The 20,237-nt window shown below is 36.7% G+C and overlaps 1 protein-coding gene across 2 annotated transcripts in view; it reads right to left on the bottom strand.

Annotated features, from left to right (window-relative positions):
* The window catches only part of VPS8 (VPS8 subunit of CORVET complex), a 249,925-nt gene that overhangs the window by 170,175 nt on the left and 59,513 nt on the right, over positions 1–20,237 (bottom strand). For both annotated transcript variants that reach the window (XM_047875159.1, XM_047875158.1), the window contains 5 exons: positions 19,358–19,393; positions 18,127–18,217; positions 17,688–17,734; positions 15,747–15,836; positions 33–79 (listed from right to left, as the gene is read on the bottom strand). In XM_047875159.1, coding sequence (XP_047731115.1) covers positions 33–79; positions 15,747–15,836; positions 17,688–17,734; positions 18,127–18,217; positions 19,358–19,393 — 311 coding nt within the window. The remainder of the gene's footprint in view (positions 1–32; positions 80–15,746; positions 15,837–17,687; positions 17,735–18,126; positions 18,218–19,357; positions 19,394–20,237) is intronic.

The raw sequence follows: 20,237 nt of genomic DNA, 5'->3' as shown, positions 1-20,237 counted from the left end.
ATAATTGAATCTGACAGGCAATGTATACTTACTTTCGCTCTAGCAGCAGGCAGTAATCAACTATGACAGGCACCATGTCCTGAAGAGAAACCATAAAGAAAGCATCACAACTCTGTCCCCTTTGTCCCTTGGTTACATGTAACACTCAAAGTGGTCTGCTAAAGACCACTGGTAGAATGTTGGGAGAATATAACTTTATACCGTGCTTTATGCCATATCTTAAAAATGTGAAAACACTTTTACCCAGTAATTCTGTCTGGAAATTTATCCTGAATACATCTGAGAAAAAAAGTGTTTAATGCATTAAGGTGTTCACTGTGCAGCCCTATATCAGAAGCAACAGGAGAAGAGGGAGGACAGGAAGAAATTGCAATTAAATACACATACAACATGGGAAAACAGTTAAGTAAATCTGTCTTTTAAATAAAATATTAGGTAGATATTACAAATTTATAGTTTATAATAACATAACAAATATTAGGTGACCCATATGTATTTATCTCCCAACCTTATAAAGAAAATTTGCAAAGGAAAAGAAAAAAGAGAATACATCAAATTGATAATAGAATATAGTTGGTCCTGTTGGTGGCTCAGTTGATTAAGGTTGTCCATATTTTGTCACAAGCCTCCAAACTAGCTATTTCAAGGTTGATTTAACTTCTCGGTTTCATAACATTTTGATTGCTTTAAATTCATCTTGTACAGACTTGTACAACTGAATGGCAACCCATAATTTTGGCCTTTTTCAAGAGAAACAGTCTGAGGGAGAAACAGAACCTTATTATTAGTGGAAACTGTCAAGTAACCAAGCATTAGATTTCAGTAGCACTCTTTCATTTTCTGCTGGCTGCAGGGAAATGGTTTCCTTTAAAAAGAAGGCCTAGATTCTAGGTAGAAAAAAATCCCACCAGGGAAGAAGGCACTATGTGAAGAAGAGAATACTATATGCTAACACGTGTTTGACAAAACAAATAAAACCGAGGAACCCTTATCATTTGAGAGAGGTATCAGAAGGACTTAACAACCTTAAAAGGATTATGGGGCTATACCTGACCCATCCATTCTGCTTCCTTTAGTCACCAATATTCCTTATAATAAGATTTAAAATCTTATTTAGATTCTTGAAAAACATGAACTAAAATCACAGAGAAGTGTTAAATCATATTAAAATCATGTGAAAAGTGTTAATGCTACAGCAACTGTCAACCCTGCATGAGAGTATAGTGGGCCAAATAATTTGGAGAGAAAAAAAAATCTCCCTAGAAATTCTGGGGGAAAATTTTAATAAACATTCCTTACAATACACAGCTGAGTTCCTAAGAAAGTGAGGGCAATACTCAAGACTCGAAAAGTGAAAAGGGAACTGAAAATCAAAGCCATAAGCCCAAAATTGTCACAGAGACTGTCTTACACATTTGTTGGTCTCATCAAAAGCTTGGATTTTAATGCCAGAAAGATTTCTCTAAAAATTTTTAAAGAAAGATTACCAAAATTAAAGATTATATATAAAAACAATAATAAAAGTGATACATGTTGAATTGATAGTCTTATGTCTATAAATTGTCATTTTTAGAACACTCCAACAGCATCAAAATATACAGTTTTCTCAAGTATATGGAACATTTACTAAGATAGATAATGTATTTTAGGCCATAAAACAAGTTTCAAATTTAAAAAGATTTAAGTCATACAAATTATGTTCTCTGACCACAATGGAATCAGAAATTAACAAAATAAAGACTGAAGAGATGACATCACTATAGATTCTCCAGATATAAAAAGGGTAATTAAAATGTCATGAGCAACTTTTACCCAGTAAGTTTGACAACTCAGATGAAATGGCCAAATTTCTTTAAAGATAGAAAATACCAGAAACAGAAGAAATACATAACCTCCTAAAACTCTCCATTTGTAGTTAAAAACCGTCCTACAAACTCTTTTTAAGTTTTTATTTAAATTCTAGTTAACATATAGTGTAATATTGGTTTCAGTAGAGTTGAGTGATTCATCACTTACATGTAACACCCAATGTTCATCCCAACAAGTGCCCTCCTTAATACCCATCATCCATTTAGCCTATCTCCGGCTCACCTCCCCTCCAGCAACCTTCAGTTTGTTCTCTGTAGTTAAGAGTCTCTTATGGTTTGCCTCATTCTTTTCTTTTCCCTTTCCCTATGAAATGTTTTGTTTCTTAAATTGCACATATGAGTGAAATCATATGGTATTTATTTTTCTCTGACTTATGTCACTTACCATACAGTCTAGCTCTATCCACAGTGTTGTAAATGGCAAGATTTCATTCTTTTTGATGCCTGAGTAAGATTCTATTACACACACACAGACATACACACACTTCCTTTTTATCCATTCATTAGTTGATGGACATTTGGGCTCCGTCCATAGTTTGACTATTGTTGATAATGCTGCTATAAATATGGGGTGCGTGTGCCCCTTCGAAATATTTTTCTATCCTTTGGATAATACATAAGAGTGAACATAAATGTCCTTATAAAAAAAGTCATGTGGTTATATATCATAACCACATGACTTTCTCCCAGGTATGCCAGGTTGGTTTCAAAAACCAATCAACATAATTCACCATATTAACAAATAAAAAAAGAAAAACTATATGATCATCTCTACAAAGAAAAACAATTTGACAAAAGCCAACAACATTTATATTTCTTAGGATATTAAGAATAGAAATTCCTCAACCTGATAATGAGCATCTTTGAAAAACTACAGCTATCATCATATTTATAAATCAAAGACTGATGCTTTCCCACTAACACCGGGAACAAGACAAAGATGTCAATTTTCAAAATTTCTATTCAACATTAATACTGGAGGTAATACTGGAGCCAGTGTAATAAGGCAAGAAAGAGAAATAAAAGACTGCCAGATGGGAAAAGAATAAATAATTCTGTCTTTATTTGTGGACAACATGATTATCTTTGTAGAAAATCTGGTGGAATATACAAAAAAATATATTAGAATAAACAAGTTTAGCAAGGTTGCAAGATGGAAGATCAAAGTACTAAAATCACTTGCATTTCTATATACTAGAAACAAGCTGAAACAGAAGTAAAAAAAAAAAAATACCATTAGCGTCAAAAAAAAAATATTATGCAACTACCAAAATGGAAAAAAAAAAGACATTCTTTGTGAACCAGTATAAAAAGATTTCCAAGATATATTAAGTAGGAAAACAATACAAAATCACAAGGAAAAAATTTGTATTAAAGAAGGAAAAAAATATGAATGTGTGGGTGGTTACAACTGTGTACATTTGCTTGTATTTATGTAAAGAAAATCTGGAAATCTACATGAAAATTAGTAACAATGGTGAGAGGCAGGTGGAATCTGGGCAGATGGTATCAAGGTGGCAGACTTTTCATTGTATACATTTTTATACCTCGCAATTAAAAAAAAAAATTTTAATATTTATTTTGAGCCAGAAAAGAAAGAGTGAGTAGGGGAGGGGCAGAGAGAGAGCCCCAAGCAGGCTCCGCACTGTCAGTGCAGAGCCCGATGTGGGGTTCGATCTCATGAACTGTGGGATCATGACCTGAGGTGAGGTCAAGAGTCAGACACTTAACTGACTGAGCCACCCAGGCACCCTATACTTTCTGATTTTTAAATTATACAAATATATAACTAATACAAAAAATTGAATGACACAGGTAATACACCTATGTATAGTCAACCTCAACACTACAGAAATAACTGGCTAGAACATTAAGAGGACACACACAAATATGTATAAGTCATATTTATGTAAACTGTATTTATATAAAGCATCTACTGTAGACCAGGGCCATTGCTAGGTGTTAATGATACAGATTTAACAAAACAGACATACATTATAGTCTGGTACAAAGATTTTTAAAAAGTAACAACGAGGGATGATGAAAGTTATGAGAAGGGAAATATGAAATGCCAGGGGAATGTTAGTTAGGAAGGAGGCCTAACTAACCTAAGTCTGCCTTCCTTGGAATGGGATGTTTAAGTGAATACCTGACAGACAGCAGTGACCAAGCCAACTACGGGGATGAACGCACCATCCAGTGAGAGGGAACAGTAACTTGCAGGAGTCCAGACATAGGAGACAGCAGAGAACCTTGGGGATTGAGAGAGACAGTACGACCAGAGCATGGAAAGAGAAGGCTGGCAGTAGATGCGAAGGGGCATGTGCAAGATCCTGGACTTTATTCTAACATAATGGAAAACCACTGAAGGGGTTTTAAGCAGAGAAGATTAAAAATTTAAGAATTGGGGCAGTTTTACAAGTGGTTTAGAGTCTCAGAATACATGTGTAGACTTTAATTACTTCTTTGCAAGTCTCTACTATATGCCACTCGCCAACTTCCATTCCGTGCAGCTCTTCTTAGTTCTCTTGGTCTAACCTCTCTCCAATTCCAAATTTCTGTTCACTCCCTTCTCTTTCTTTATCCAACGAACTTTGCAATGCCTTGAAAAGCGTACACATAGGAGACTCCCACTTCTAGGGAGGTGGACCAGACATATTTTTCCCTATCTCTCCTACTAATACAACTAAAATCCCTGGACAATATATACAACACAAACCTAAGACTCTGAAAGGTGAAGAAGATGGCGGACCTACCAGGGATCTCAGGACCTGAGGAACAACACAGTGGTGAGCTTTCCGGTTCCCTTTTATCATATATCCCAGACTTGGAAGTGAAGAAGACTGGCAAGGTGGAAATGCCCAGGCACACATATAGAAAAAGGCTCAACAAAAGCTACTCTCTCTAGCCAAAAAACCAGAAAAGAAAGAATCTAGCGGGAAAAAAAAAAAAAAAAAACAAAAAACTAACAACCCTTGTAACAGTATCTGCTCTATTCTGGTCAAACACCACAGAAAAAAAACTGTGCCCCCACACCCACTGTGATGCGTAGTTTTATGTATCAAGTTGGCTGGACCACAAGGTGCCTAAATATTTGGTCAAACATTATTCTGCTGTGTCTGATGTGTCATGTTTTTAAATGAGATTAACATATGAGTCAGATTCAGTAAAGCAGATTGCCCTCCCTAATGCAGAAGAAGGAAACATCTGTTCTTCTTGGGTCTCAAGCCTGCCAGCTTTCAAGCTGCAACGACATCACTGGCTCTCCTGGTTCTGAGGCCTTCAGAGTTGGACTGGAACTACACATTAGCTCTCCCAGGGCTCCAACTTGCCAAATAAAGATACTGGGACTTCTCAGCCTCCCAAATCCAGGGAGCTAGCTCCTTATAATCTCTTTATTTATATATTTATAGTTATGTTTTATGGTTGAGGCAAAAATTGTAATACTGTGTGATGTGGTTCTATATACATATAAAGAGAGAAAGAGAGAGGGAGGGGGGGAGACATGTCTATACCCCCTAATGGTTCTGTCTCTCTGGAAAACCTTGACTAATATACTCACCCATGCCAGCCAAAGCTGTGTGGAAAACCTAGATTTCTACTCTCCACAGCACATAACAAGGTATCACAGTCCTCCCTCTGCTGAGCAGGGTGTTATCAGAGAAGTCTATGAAAGTTGGGACTTCCAGTTCTAAGAGTGCAGTAACAAACCCCTACTCCTCCCACATGGAGATTGCTACTGGAATTCATGTAATGGGGCCCAATGGAGTGGTGTCAGAGGAGACTTACAAAATAATTAGAATTTTCAGCAATGCCCAATCCAGCAGTAGTGAAGCTACTCTCACCATGTGTCAATGGAGGCCACATGGGGAGCAGTACTGAGACATTCCCATCCCTAACTAGTCAGTGAAGTACCAGAGAAGGCCTAGTAAGGGGCAGGAACCCCCATCTCTGTCCAGCAGTGAGGATGAGCACCCTCTATCAGGTATTAATGGAAGTTGAGTGGGGAACCTATACTTTTGCCCCCACCTAACAGTAAGAAGGTAGGACCCCTTCCCTTACCAGAGCAGTACCAGAAGAAAGCAGCTAAAACAGAAAGTTTAAATAAGATTTGGAGTCTCACAGTAAGATCTGGACATCCACAATGTCTAGATTTCAAAAGGAAATCATAAATCATACCAAGAACCAAAAAGATCTCAAACTGAATTAAAAAGCAGTAATCAATAGATGCCAACACTAAAATGACAGAGATGTCAGAATGATCTAACAATGATTTTTAAAACAGCCATGATAAAGTTGTCTCAGTAAGTAATTGAAATCTTGAAACAAATGAAAATATACAAAGTTTCATCACAGAAATAGAAAAAGATATAAAGAATAACCAAATGAAAATTTTAGAACTGAAAAATACAGTAACTGAATGTTTAAAAAACTCTAAGGACTCAACAACAGAATAGATGGTTCAGAGGGAAAAAAAAATGAATGAACAGGAAGAAAGGAACAAACAACAGAAATTTCCAATCTGAAGGAGAAAACAGGCTGAAAAAAAAAATGGGACACTCAGGGACTTGTGGGGCTAGAACAAAAGACCTAATGTATCATAAGAGTCTCAGGAGAAAAGATAGAAGGTAGAACTCAAAAAGTCCTCAAAGACATAATGGCCAAAAATATCCCAAATTTGGCAGAAGACATAAACACACAGATTTATGCAAATATTACAAATGTAAAGGAATCCACACCAAATACATTTTCAAACTTCTGAAAACTAAAGACCAAAAAAAAAACCCAGAAATCTTCAAAGTGGCAGGAAAGAAATGACACCTTAGCTATAGGGAAAAACAATTTGAATGACTGGGTTTCTCATCAGAAACCATGGAGGCCAAGGCAAGTGGCAGAGCCGTATTTTTCAAGTGCTGAAAGTAAGTAACTGTCAACCTGGAATACTAAATTCATTGGAATATCCTTGAAGAATGAAGGGGCAATCAAGACATTCTATGATGAAAAGACTCTACTGCCAGCAAAACTACCCCCGAAGAATGGATAATGAAGGTTTTCTAATCAGAAAGGAAACAAAAGAATAGACACCCTGGAACACTGAAAGAAGATGATAAGCAAAAATAAAGGGTAAAAGTTAATAGGTTTTCCTTGTCTTAAGTTTTCTTAGGTTTTATGGTTGAAGTAAAATTACAGTACTGTGTGATGTGGTTCTAAATGAAGATTAGGAAGGGAATACAACTCAGAAATAAAAAGCAGCAAACTACTGACAAATGCAACAACCTAGATGAATTATCAGGGAATTATGCTGAGTTAAAAAAAAAAAAAAAGCCGATCCCAAAAGCCTACATACTATATAACTCCATTTACATGACATTCCTGAAATGACAAAATCATAGAAATGGGAATAATTAATGGTTGGCAGGGCCTAAAGAGGGGATAAGGATGGGAGGAAAGAAGGTGTGGCTATAAAAGGGCAAAATGAGGGATCCTTGTGGTGATGGAAATGTTCTGTATCTTCACTGAATTGGTCAAAATCCTGGTTATACAGTTGTAATACAGTTTTACAAGATGTTCCCCCTGGAGAAAACGGAGTTGAAGGTACTTGGGATCTCTTTGTATTTCTTACAATTGAATGTAAATCTACAATTATCCCCAAACAAACAAAACTAATTAAAAGAAAAAAGAAAGAGGATACACATAGTTCTCATGCCTGCCCCTAGCTGTTCTCAACTCACTTAAATAGAGCTAAATCACTCAAGATAATGCTTTCAATCTAGCTTCCTAAAGAAACCAGGTCCTTATCAATTTTGAACATTTGTAACTATAAACAAGATAAAATACTACTTAAAGCCAAATCTATTTCCATATATTAAACCTTCCTTTCCAGAATCTAATTATGGAGAGACAAGGCAGGTTGTCCAGTGTATTATCCCTGGTGGCAATCTCCTAGACACCTGAAAATAAGTTAGGTGGGACTAGTAAGATCTCTACCTCCCAACTGCAAGGACTAAGCACAGACTCAACTTTGCACAGGATCTGTAGGCAAAACTGGGCAGAGGACATTCCAGGACTAGTCTACAATCACCTTAAGCAGTTGCTGCCCAAGATGATCACCCCGCTTAACCCATTTAGAAGGCTGCTCTCATAAGAGCCCTAAAAGAAAGGAGAGCGGAAAAGGACAGGTCCCTCTCTTGAAGCAAAACCTTCAGACCATCCAGCCAGACCTGGTCTGGAGAGACACATGCCTCTCCACAGGATATTAAGAGATCAAGGGCCTACATGCAAACTTCTGATCCTTCTGCCATTAAGTACAGCCTGTGCTATACGCTGCTTATGGCTATGTGCCTGAAGTCTTTCAGTGCAAACACAGTGAACCAATACCTGCTTTAAGAATATTCCTCTTAGTCTCAAAAACTTGCAGAATGTCTCTAAAAAAAATGCCTGAATTTTTGGTCTCCAAAATTAAAATCAAAAAAAGAAAAAGCAATTATTTCTCTAATCTCTTCTTCAATGTACAGTCCTATCAACTGGCCTAGGTGAACTGCTTCTCTTGTTAGATATTTGTATAAATTTAAAATTAAAGAAGCAATATAGATATGTGAATAAAACACTGAACTGACAGAAAATCTATATTTAAGCCTGTCAATTATCTGAATGAGTGAATAGATCATTTTATTGCACTGTGACTATCTTACCATCTGCCAACTGAAGATATAATCTCTGGCTTTCCCTCTTTCATAAGGATGACGTGAGAAGAAATGAGCAGACACATTCCTTTGCTTTTTGGAACAACAGCATTAATTCTCATAATTTATATTCTAGAAGTCAATCAGGCAATGAAAACTGCATTATTTGAAAATGATTCAAAATTTTAACAAACCCTACAATGAATACATACATATTCATATATATGTATACATATATGTATATGTGTATGTATATGTATATGTATGCACACACATACACACACACACCAAAGTACATAAACATTCCTATACACAGATCAATAGATCTTTCTCTGTGGGCTATCAAAACTAGGCAGCTGTATTCCTGTATTAGTACACAGACACCATGAGTAGCTATGTAGATATAGGTATTTCTCTGTATGTGTATGTGTATATTTGTACTTTTCCTTTTTTTTTCCTCACAGGTATGACAAAAAAATAATCTTCTAGGAAAGACTTGACTCCCCAGAACCAACATTCTAATCAAGCCTCAGGAATAAGGTGATGTACTAGACACCAATACTTATTATTCACATCATCTCAGGGAAACATGAATTAGGCAAAGAAGGCTCCTATTGCTTCATTCTGTGTTTAGCTTTTAGAGTCTGTCCACTATTTGGCATGAACTCCTAATACAAAAACATATGGCAACAGCTGCTATAACAATGGCCTTGAATGATCTGCAGCTCATGGAGGTGGAAATGAAGCAGAAAGGAGAGTGAGAACAATTAATGTAGGGCTTTACTTTTAAGAGCTTTTAAAATTATATTATTTTTCAAATTATTTTAGCTTTATATTATTAAAATTCCCCATGTTTATTTATACCTCTACCTATTACATAAACAAACATGACTATAATAAGATAAAATATTCCAAAATACATGAAACTGCTTCCATAGTTAACTGACCAGCTTCTGAGTTTAGAACAGTTAGTAGAGAATTCTGATAGGAGAAAAGACAACAGGACAGTTTCAAGAAGTCGTTAACTGTTGAATGCTATGGAGGACCAATAAGATGAAGAATAAAATGGTCCACAATCATTCAAATACGATTACCGTGATCATACTAAAATGAATTCATTTTGTATTTTTTTATACATTTCAATATCTTCCTAAAATTTATATATTACTTAGTCCTCTCTGTTTCAAAGTGAGCCAGTTAACAACATATTGGTCTGAGAGTATCAAAGAACGAAATGTGCATGAAACCTAAGCAGACTGTAGGCTCAAAGCTCCTTGTGCCAGACAGCCTGGGTGCCTACTGTGATTCTGTTTATTGGTTGTATGACATAAGGCAAGTTATTCAACCCTCTGTGTGTCTGTGTACACATGCAAACATTTGTAAAATGGAGATAAATAATAACTACTCCTCAAGTATATTATGAAGATTAAATAAGATACTTGCCAGGCGCACAGCACATAATAATATTTGTCATGATTATGAACATCTGTGTGATTGTACTGAGTTCTATTCTCAGTTCAAACCTTCCAGAGTTAGATTTAAACATATGCCCAAGGGGCACCTGGCTGGCTCAGTTGGTAGAGTATGGGACACTTGACCTCAGGGTCATGAGTTCAAGCCCCATGATGGGCATGGAGACTACTTAAAAACAAACCAAAAAAACTACATATGCCCAAGACAAGCACTATATACAACACAAACACATATTTAAAAAAAAAAAAATCCATCAAGAAATATTTCTCAGATTGAAGGGCACTAAACCAGATGCTGGGAAAACAGTGGTGGCTCTAATTCCTTTTAATCCAACTAGTTACTATACAAATATAGTTAAAGGTTCAAATCTTTTCTCAGATAAATAAAAGCCACAGCCTATCAAAAAGTTACTGTGAGATCCAAAAGTTACTTTCTATAGTTAAGAAAGGATAAAATATTGATTGATCTTTGGAGAAAATAAAAAATATTGAATGGTATTATATATCCTGACTCTAAGGAAAAGGTGAGGCTCTTCATCAAAGGTAAAAATTAAAATTGAGGCAGCAAGCATGAGTGCCACCTGCTGGTAAAATAGAAATTCTCAGTATTTTGACTGAAATAGAAACCAGTTGTACTAGAAATTTCAACTCACTAGATTAGAGGTCATCTGTTTCCAACAATCATTTCTTCACACTGATACAGAATATCAGCTCTTCCTGCCTGACAAAGAACGTCTTTAGTCAGCTGGTCTTCCTCCATTTCAATAAATTCAACAGTAGGAGGCACATAAATCCAAGAGCATTTTTACATTATCCCTGAGTAATTTTAGACTGAAATACACATCCTAATTTCCACCCACTTATACTAGCCCTCCTTTTGCTGCAATACAGTAAACCCCTATTTCACAGCCCATCATCAACTGAAGGCAGACATGTTTCCACCTACTCCTCAGATTAAACAACCCCACTATATTTTTTTCAGTCATTTTTTAAATCTCCCACCATCCTGGTTGTGGATGTAGCTTAATCTGTCAGTAGTCCATAAATACCTCAGAGCTTTTATTTCCAACCAATAGCCCAATGGAACTATTCCTTACCTTTATCTTGGGCCTTAACACACTATTAACTCATACTAAGTTTGTGGTCAACTGAAATCTTATCCAGCTAGATCTTCCCAAACCAGTATTCATGTACTTAAATTATTTGGATCTAATGCAGTCTTGATGTTCATCCTTGTTGAATTTTATCTCATGACAATTTGGTTCCATTTTGTCAAGATCATTTTGAACTCAGACTCCTGGTGCCACCCACCTATATTTGACAAGTCACTCACTAAATTGTCACCCCAAATCAATTATAAAAGATTGCACAAGGGGGAGCCTGGGTGGCTCGGTCGGTTAAGCGTTCGACTTCGACTCAGGTCATGATCTCACGGTCCGTGAGTTCGAGCCCCATGTCAGGCTCTGTGCTGACAGCTCAGAGCCTGGAGCCTGCTTCAGATTCTGTGTCTCCCTCTCTCTCTGCCCCTCCCCTGTTCATGCTCTGTCTGTCTCTGTCTCAAAAATAAATAAACGTTAAAAAAAAATTAATAAAAAAAATTGCACAGGAAAGAGCCCTAACATGTAATTAATACCAAGCCACCAAAGAATACTCTTTGGGTAGGTATGTTTATCTAGCTACAAATCTACTTACTATTTACTTATCTATTTACTACTCATCAATCTATTTCAGCCATTAGGATAATGGAAAATTTAGACAAATGCTTTAATGAAATCAAGACATTATGTAATAGGCATTCCATGGATATGCTGTCCTCAAATTCCTTTCAAAACGGCAATTTATGAGTTTAACGTGGTCAATTTCAAGCAAGCTCACAGAAAACATTCATACACCACACTGGAACTGTCAGTGGATAATTTCTTAAGTCCACTCTTCCTTTAAAAAAAACTCTAGGGGCGCCTGGGTGGTGCAGTTGGTTAAGCGTCCGACTTCAGCTCAGGTCACGATCTCGCGGTCCGTGAGTTCGAGCCCCGCGTGGGGCTCTGGGCTGATGGCTTGGAGCCTGGAGCCTGTTTCTGATTCTGTGTCTCCCTCTCTCTCTGCCCCTCCCCCATTCATGCTTTGTCTCTCTCTGTCTCAAAAATAAATAAACGTTAAAAAAAAAAAATTAAAAAAAAAAAACTCTAAGAGCCAACTTATTTAATTATTTCATGACTGACTAATTAAGATCAAACACTTAAAATGGCAGATTCACAGCCAACCATACATGGATTTCACTCATCCTAATGGGCTGAAGATCATCTTTTTCAGAAGAAAATTGTCCTCCTGAGTGAAATAAATTGTGTCTCCTCTGCTGAGGCATCCATGTTTAATTGAATATGCTTTATTTAAAAAAAAACCGATCCAAGGTTACTTAAAAATTATGAACAATGACACAGACTGTTCAAGCAGTATCCTGGGTTATAATTCTACTGAGTTTTGAGTTTAAACAATCATTATGCAACTAACTATATATCACATATGCTGCTGGGCTTCAGCTTTTTAATATATTTTTAACTAGATTTTTCCACTTTAAAGACCATTCTCTTTGCTCATGAAAATGGGAGCAAAATAAGAAGTGTGCTTCTTCAGTACAGTATAGCAATCCAGATGTGGACCCTGAAGCCCAACTTCCTGAATTCTAATCCCAGTTCTATCATTTATGAACTGTGTAACCTGGAACAGGTTACTTAACCTCTCTGTGCCTCAGTCTCATCTATACATATGAATAATAACAGGACTCATCTTACACAGTTATGAAAGAATTAAATGAGTTAATATATGTAAAGCATTATTAACAGTGCCTGCCACACAGTAAGCATTAAATGGCTTAGATGTCTGCTGTCATTCTCATCCTTGATCATCTGTTAACATCACCCCTTTCTCACCGATCTTTTCCTTGCACTTGTTCAGAAAATAACCATACAGAACACTAGTTAGGTAAGAGCTGGGCTTTGAAGTCACAAAGGCCTGGATTGGAGTACAGACCCCAACACTTACTAGCAATGTTACCTTGGAAAATCACCTAATTTCTCCCAACCTAACTTTCCTCACCTATGCATTGGGATTAAAAACAGTATCTATCCCCATGGGGTTGCTGTGAGAATTAAATAAAAATTAAATACAAAAAACTTTACACAGTGCTTGGCATGTAGAATATACTCAGTGAATCTTGGTCACAATCCCTTATTCTGTAACCCTTAGCATGTTAGTAGGCACAATCCAGGTACTATTTTCCTTTCTGACAGTCTTACAGGTTCATGCTGCTTTTTACATAGATCTTTGATTATCTGCCTCTCTCCATCTTTTGTAGCTGTTCTGTGCTTTGTAGACAGATACTTCTCTCAACATTCGTCCCCATTTCCATTCTCTTTGAATTTTTGTGGTTATTATGTCAAAATTTAAGAATTTCCTGTTCTTTGTGAATCCATTTGTATTTTGAGGCCTATAACCATGAGACTGTGCCCATAGTTTTCTTCTGAAACATGTACTTTCTCACAGGATTCAAGCTGAGCTTATTTTGCAACATTATTACAATCTTTAAAATAAAGTGGTATTTTTTTCCCTTGGGAGTCTATCTACTCTATTCCCCCAATTACTGGTAAAAAGTAAATCCAGAATAATGGTTCACCATTGTTTCCTTCAGCTTCTATGAGACTAAATCATTAATAAATCAAAAAATTTTAGGAGATATTCTTTTAGCAGAATAAAACTTCCAACATATATCTAGAAGTTGAACAACACATTACTACTACAGTTTGCTTCTCTGTAAATTTTATAAACTGCATTAGAAGCAATCATCTATAGGGGCGCCTGGGTGGCTGAGTGGTTTCAGCATCCACCTCTTGATTTCAGCTCAGGTCATGATCTCATGGTTTGTGAGATCAACCCCCGTGTTGGGCTCTGTGCGGAAAGCACAGAGCCTGCTTGGGATTCTCTCTCTCTGCCCTCCCTCACTCAGGCTCTTGAAATTAAAAAAAAAAAAGAAAAGAAAAGAAAAAGAAAAGAAACAATCATCTATAGTCCCTATCATGCCAAGATTCTTTCATATTTCTCCACCAGAACATCACTTTTTTTCCTTTCTTTTATAGCTCTCTGCCATATCCTTCCCCAGCACTGTGGTTTCTGTATCACACATACACACACCCCTCATTAGCCCCTCCCAGTGTTCCCTATGGTTTTTTCTTTTTTTTTCAACAAGGTGTACCTTTCAATAGCCAGAGTTCTTTCATAAGTACCATCTCATCACTTCAAGGTAATAGACATCCCCTCGTTAAAATACTGTATTCTATTTACACTGCAATGGTATACAAAATTTATACACAAGATATTGCTGCCAAACAGTATTGTCCCCATGTGCTTTCTTTTTGCCGTACGCCTTCCTCTTAAGTTATCTTTTTCCGTAATTTTATAGGGGCTCATTTCTCTATTTTATTGATAAATGTAATGAGCTTGCAGTCAAATAGTAATAAAAGTTACCCTGCCAGAAGCCCACTACTATGACATTAAAGAGTACAGCTCAGGAAACCAAATCCTTACCTCATACCTTCCATCTCTAGCCTTGTCTTCCAAAGTTACTAGCATCAAATGGAGACATGGAAATAGATAAGCTGTGCCTGCTCTTTAGAACTTCAAAACCCTTAGATGTCTTTTAAATGTTTCCATTAATGTAAACAAGAAAAATAACCTTGACTGGAGTGCAAACTTTAAGACAGCGAGGACCATGTCTATTTTACAAACTGTATGTCCAGTGCCTAGTACATGTAAGACCAGGAGGTGCACACTTTGGCCCATGGACCGAGTCCTGCCCACAGCCTGTTTCTGAATGGCTCATAGCTAAGAATGGTTTTTACATTTTTTAAGCGTTGTTTAAAAGAAAGAAGAAAGAAAGAAAACAAAGAGGAACATATGACACAGACCATATGCTCCCCACAAAGCCTAAATTTGCCCATCATGGCCCTTCTTAGAAAATGTTCACTGACTCCTGTATTAGACCCTCCAATATTTGTTACAAGTGAAGGCAGGGAAGGGAGAGGTGAGGGAGCTCTAAAAAATGGAGAAGGACAAACAGAAATTTGCAATAAATATAACTGGTGATCACTACAAACAGTAAAACTCGCATAACAAAAATTGTACATGTCTTTAAACTGTTCCTTGACTTCCATTTTCAATGAGTTCCAGAAGAAACTAAAGATCTTTCACCTGCATGTTTTAGAGATCTTTTTGTTTTGTTTTGTTTTGTTTTGTTTTTTAGGTAACCAAGCTGTTGTTGAATCACAGGTGCTCCTAGGAGAACTAAATTTAAACCTTGGTGGTACACCTCTTCTCCAACTAGCCTAGTTAACATAAATATTAGTCATCACCCAGGTGTCAGCCACTGGGAGGTGTCAGTTCATAGGTATATACCTATAGGTATATATGAGGTATATACCCTCATGTACACATCCTTGCCATCCACAAGGCACTAGAGCTAAGCATCAACACTCCACATTGTACCACCTATCCCCATGTTACCTATTACTTCAAACTTTCATTATTTAGAATGCTCCAAAAGCCCTGCAATAAAGTTTTGAATGCTGAAAATGTTTAACCAAAACATGAAAGCCCTATTCTCAAGTAATGTAAAAGAGCAGTATTAGACCTATTCATAGCAATGTCTATTAGAAGCACATGCAAAGGTGTACCTGAAAATGCTGCTCCATCACTTGGATTTTTCCCTGGTCTGGACACTTTTTCAGAGCTCGATCTGCATAGTGGAATAGGATTTCTACCATCTGTAAGGAAAACAGCCTTGTATAGAAAATCAAAATATATCTCTAAAATTTTTCAATACTTAATATATGTAGGTCCCCCTAAATAATACAGAATTGAGTTTTATTAAAGATATAACTTTAAAAAAAATTTTTTAAGTGTTTTTATTTATTTTTGAGATAGATAGAGACAGAGCACGAGCAGGGGAGGGGCAGAGAGAGAGGGAGACACAGAATCTGAAGCAGTCTCCAGGCTCTGAGCTGTCTGCACAGAGCCTGATGCGAGGCTCGAACTCAGACTGCGAGATCATGACCTGAGCCTCAGTCGGACGCCCGACTGAACCACCCAGGCACCCAAAGATATAACAAAATTTAAAAAAATATATATATATATATTATATATATATATATTATATATGTATAAACATATAATTACATGTTTTATATATATATATATATAATTTTAAAAATTCAGTGGCAGTTTTTAACAGTCTCTTATGCTTTGGCTCTCTCCCACTCTAAACTCTTTTTTTTTTTTTTCCTTCCCCTCCCCCATGGGTTTCTGTTAAGTTTCTCAGGATCCACATAAGAGTGAAAACATATGGTATCTGTCTTTCTCTGTATGGCTTATTTCACTTAGCATCACACTCTCCAGTTCCATCCACGTTGCTACAAAGGGCCATATTTCATTCTTTCTCATTGCCACGTAGTACTCCATTGTGTATATAAACCACAATTTCTTTCTCCATTCATCAGTTGATGGACATTTAGGCTCTTTCCATAATTTGGCTATTGTTGAGAGTGCTGCTATAAACATTGGGGTACAAGTGCCCCTATGCATCAGTACTCCTGTATCCCTTGGGTAAATTCCTAGCAGTGCTATTGCTGGGTCATAGGGTAGGTCTATTTTTAATTTTCTGAGGAACCTCCACACTGTTTTCCAGAGTGGCTGCACCAATTTGCATTCATTTGACAATAAATTTCATATATTGAAAAAAAAAATTCAGTGGCTTTATTTCCCAATATTTTTAACCTCAGGCTAATTTCTTGCAGCCTCAGGGCTAGTACTGATTTGCTAATCTCCAGGTTCTAGACTCAGTAGTACCTCTGTTGCTCAAGAAATGAAAAATTGAAGTTAAGGTCTTCAGAAAGCTCTGCTGTAGGTCTTTGCCTCGAGAACACAGACAGAACATAAATTCCTAAAGTATTTTAGCTAATACTGAGACAATTAATCATTCATGAGTCTGAAGAGTGACCAATTTCTACTCATGTTTTCTATATGCTTACACTTATTTTGGAATGTAATTTTTACCAATGCACTTGCACAATAAAAACAGAGACGAATGACTATAATAAATGAATTTAAATTCAACCAGGTCTAGATTAGGAAAACAAAGTCAATATTAAATATTGGCATTAATCATATTATGCTAATTAATAATAATAAAATCAGCCATCTCTGTTACCTCAGGCAACACAAACACTTGCATGTGTAGTATTTCTCATAATTACTTATCTGTTCATAAAAACTAACAATTGTCAACTTTCTATGGGCTATATATAATCAGACTCATAAATAATCCAGATCCCTGAGTTTTTCCGTCCTCCTTTCTGCTGTCCTTCGGCTCTTTTTTTTGTTTTGTTTTGTTTTACAATTTTATCATCGTCATAAGGGAGTGAGCAAGGGAAAAAAAGAAAGGTGATAAGAAGAAAGTTTAAAAGAATTCAAGATGACACCAGGGAATTATACACTTGTTTTTTTACACACTCTCTCCTTGACTGTAGCCATTTACCTAATCATGCCCCAAAATTATTAGCTGATACCAAAGGCAAATCTGTACTGTACCCTAGTAAAGGCCCTACTAAAATACTCACCCGATCTGCAACAACAGCCTTTCGCTTACTGGCATCCCCTGATAATCCTGCAGAGAAGCAAAATTCAGCATAAAAACAAAATCCATAATGTGCTAACAAAAGACATAATTATAACAATCCTTAGATATCAAAGTATTGGCTAATATGCCATAGTAAGAGCATCTCACATCTATTGGATCAGATAACCTATCAACGTACTTTCTTTTTATTCCAACTATAAATTCTCCTTATGAAATTAAAGGATTTTAAAAGCAATATTTAAAATTCTATGCCCTGTATATGTCATTAACCTTTTTCACTGGAAGTCTGTAAGGTTTGATGACATCTTGTTTAGAAAATATTTGAACACTATGCTAAAAAATGTCCTATGAGTGATTAGCATTCATTTTCTCTACTCCAGAAAAACAATGTCTACTACACTGGTATTCTGTCAACTTACCCACTACTGCTTTTGCTTTTCCTTCATGGAAAGACCATGCAAGAGCCAAGGCTTCTGTAAGACAATCTTGTTTCAGAAGATGATCCACTCTCTAAAATGAGTAAATGAGAGAAGCTAAACCCCTTTGTCTGACCAACTACTAGGTAGAATTCCTATTCTACCTAATACCTTTTCAGACGTTATTGCTTAACAGCTAAAATTATTCCAATAATCATGTGACTATCTTATTTCTATGAAAACAATTTCTTAAAGCACTACATAGTACAGTGATTGTATGGGCTAATACAGGTAGCCACAAGGCCTAAATATGAAAAGAGGAAACAGCTGGAATGTCACTGTAACAGAAAAGGTTAGTTGTTTACCACAACATCCATTCACACCCTCCTCCCTTGTTTTTAAAATTTTTTAAATGTTTTTATTTATTTTGGAAGGAGAAAGAGAGATAGAGCGTGAGTGGGGAGGGGCGGGGGTGGGGGGAGAGAGAATCAGAAGTGAGCTCCAGGTTCTGAGCTGTCAGCACAGAGCCTGGCGCGGGGCTCAAACTCAGGAGTCGTGAGATCATGACCTGAGCCGAAGTCAGACAGACACTCAACGGACTGAGTCACCCAGGTGCCTCCATTCCCTCCTCCTTAGTAACAAATCCCAAGTTTACCTGAGACAGCAATATACCAGCAAAAGGACACTTCTAAGACTCCCTTGTAGCCACTTGGGGTCATGTGACTAAGTTCTAGCCAATGATAAATAAGTGGAAAAGTTTGGCCTTCCCTGGGGATAACCTTAAAAGGCAGGCGCCAGCCATTCTCTTCCCCTTCCTCCTTCCTGGAATGTGGACTTAACAGCTGGAGCTCCGTCAGCCACACTGGAACATTAAATGACTTTGAGACTAGAATCCACACACAAGAATGGTGGAATAGGACAGTCTACTAAAACTAAAGACCACTGAGCTGCCTCACTAGCCACAGACTACCTACCTCCAGATTGTTTTTACATTAGAGAGAAATCTTATTGAAGCCACTGTTATTTTAAATTTCCTGACTTTTGTAGCTAAATCTAATCCTAATTTATAGTCAGTATTAGCAAATCAAGTACCTAATAGTTATAAAGATTCTGATGTATACTTCTGAAATTAAAAAGCACAAATCCAAATAATCTTTTCCTGCAAAGTCAAAACAGAATGTTAAGATGCTAATCAATTCAACAGCTCTAACATATAAAATTACTTTGAACTCACCTCTCTCCAGCTTCTCAGCATCATCACATAAACAGACTAGAAAATAAAGAAACAATAATTAAAATGATCATCTTTAACAGCTTAGTTTGGGAGACACATTTGTCCCAGTCCTGCATCTCATTTTACATCTCTTTAGGTAAAAATATTTCATAGTACAATTAGAAGTATTTACTAAAGGGTTTTCAAGGGCCCACATTAAAGAGTAAATCAAACAAATATTTAAAGTTAAGTCTGCAGTCCAAGGAATTAATTCCACAGGCAAGAAACAAAGAATGCCCCAAATCCCTGTAATATTTTGAATTTTAATAATGAATATTTCTCTAAGTTAAAAAAAAAAAAAAGCAAGGAACAAATTGATACACAAACAAGTTCCTATTCCGGTGATTCTATTTTAAGTCAAATACCTCAATGCATTTTAATATATCCTAAGCTGATCTAAGCTAAAGGACATGACAAATATACATGATAAGCTATCTTCCTCATCTTGAAAACCATAAATGTAAAGATTATGAAAGTATATCCTTGAATCAAGAAAATAAGCATCCTAGAACCTAAATGAAAGTCAAAATGTCTGAAAGGCAAAATAAATTAGCTAAAAATCATAACTATATACCCTTGAAAGGGGCACCTGGCTGGCTCAGTCATTAGAGCATGCAACTGTTGATCTCAGGGTTGTGAGTATAAGCCCCACACTGGGCACAGTGGTTACTTAAAAAATAAATCCCTTAAACACACACACACACACACACACACACACACACACACACACACACACACACACCCTAAAAGTGTTAGATTCCTGATGATCAATATGCACTTTGTAACGCACTGCTCTCTGTACCAGCAACCCCCTTCAGCCGCAACTATCCTGGTACAAACA

This window comes from Prionailurus viverrinus, chromosome C2 (assembly GCF_022837055.1).
Source record: "Prionailurus viverrinus isolate Anna chromosome C2, UM_Priviv_1.0, whole genome shotgun sequence".
NCBI classification, from domain to species: domain Eukaryota; kingdom Metazoa; phylum Chordata; class Mammalia; order Carnivora; family Felidae; genus Prionailurus; species Prionailurus viverrinus.
This window is presented reverse-complemented; position numbering and strand designations above follow the sequence as displayed.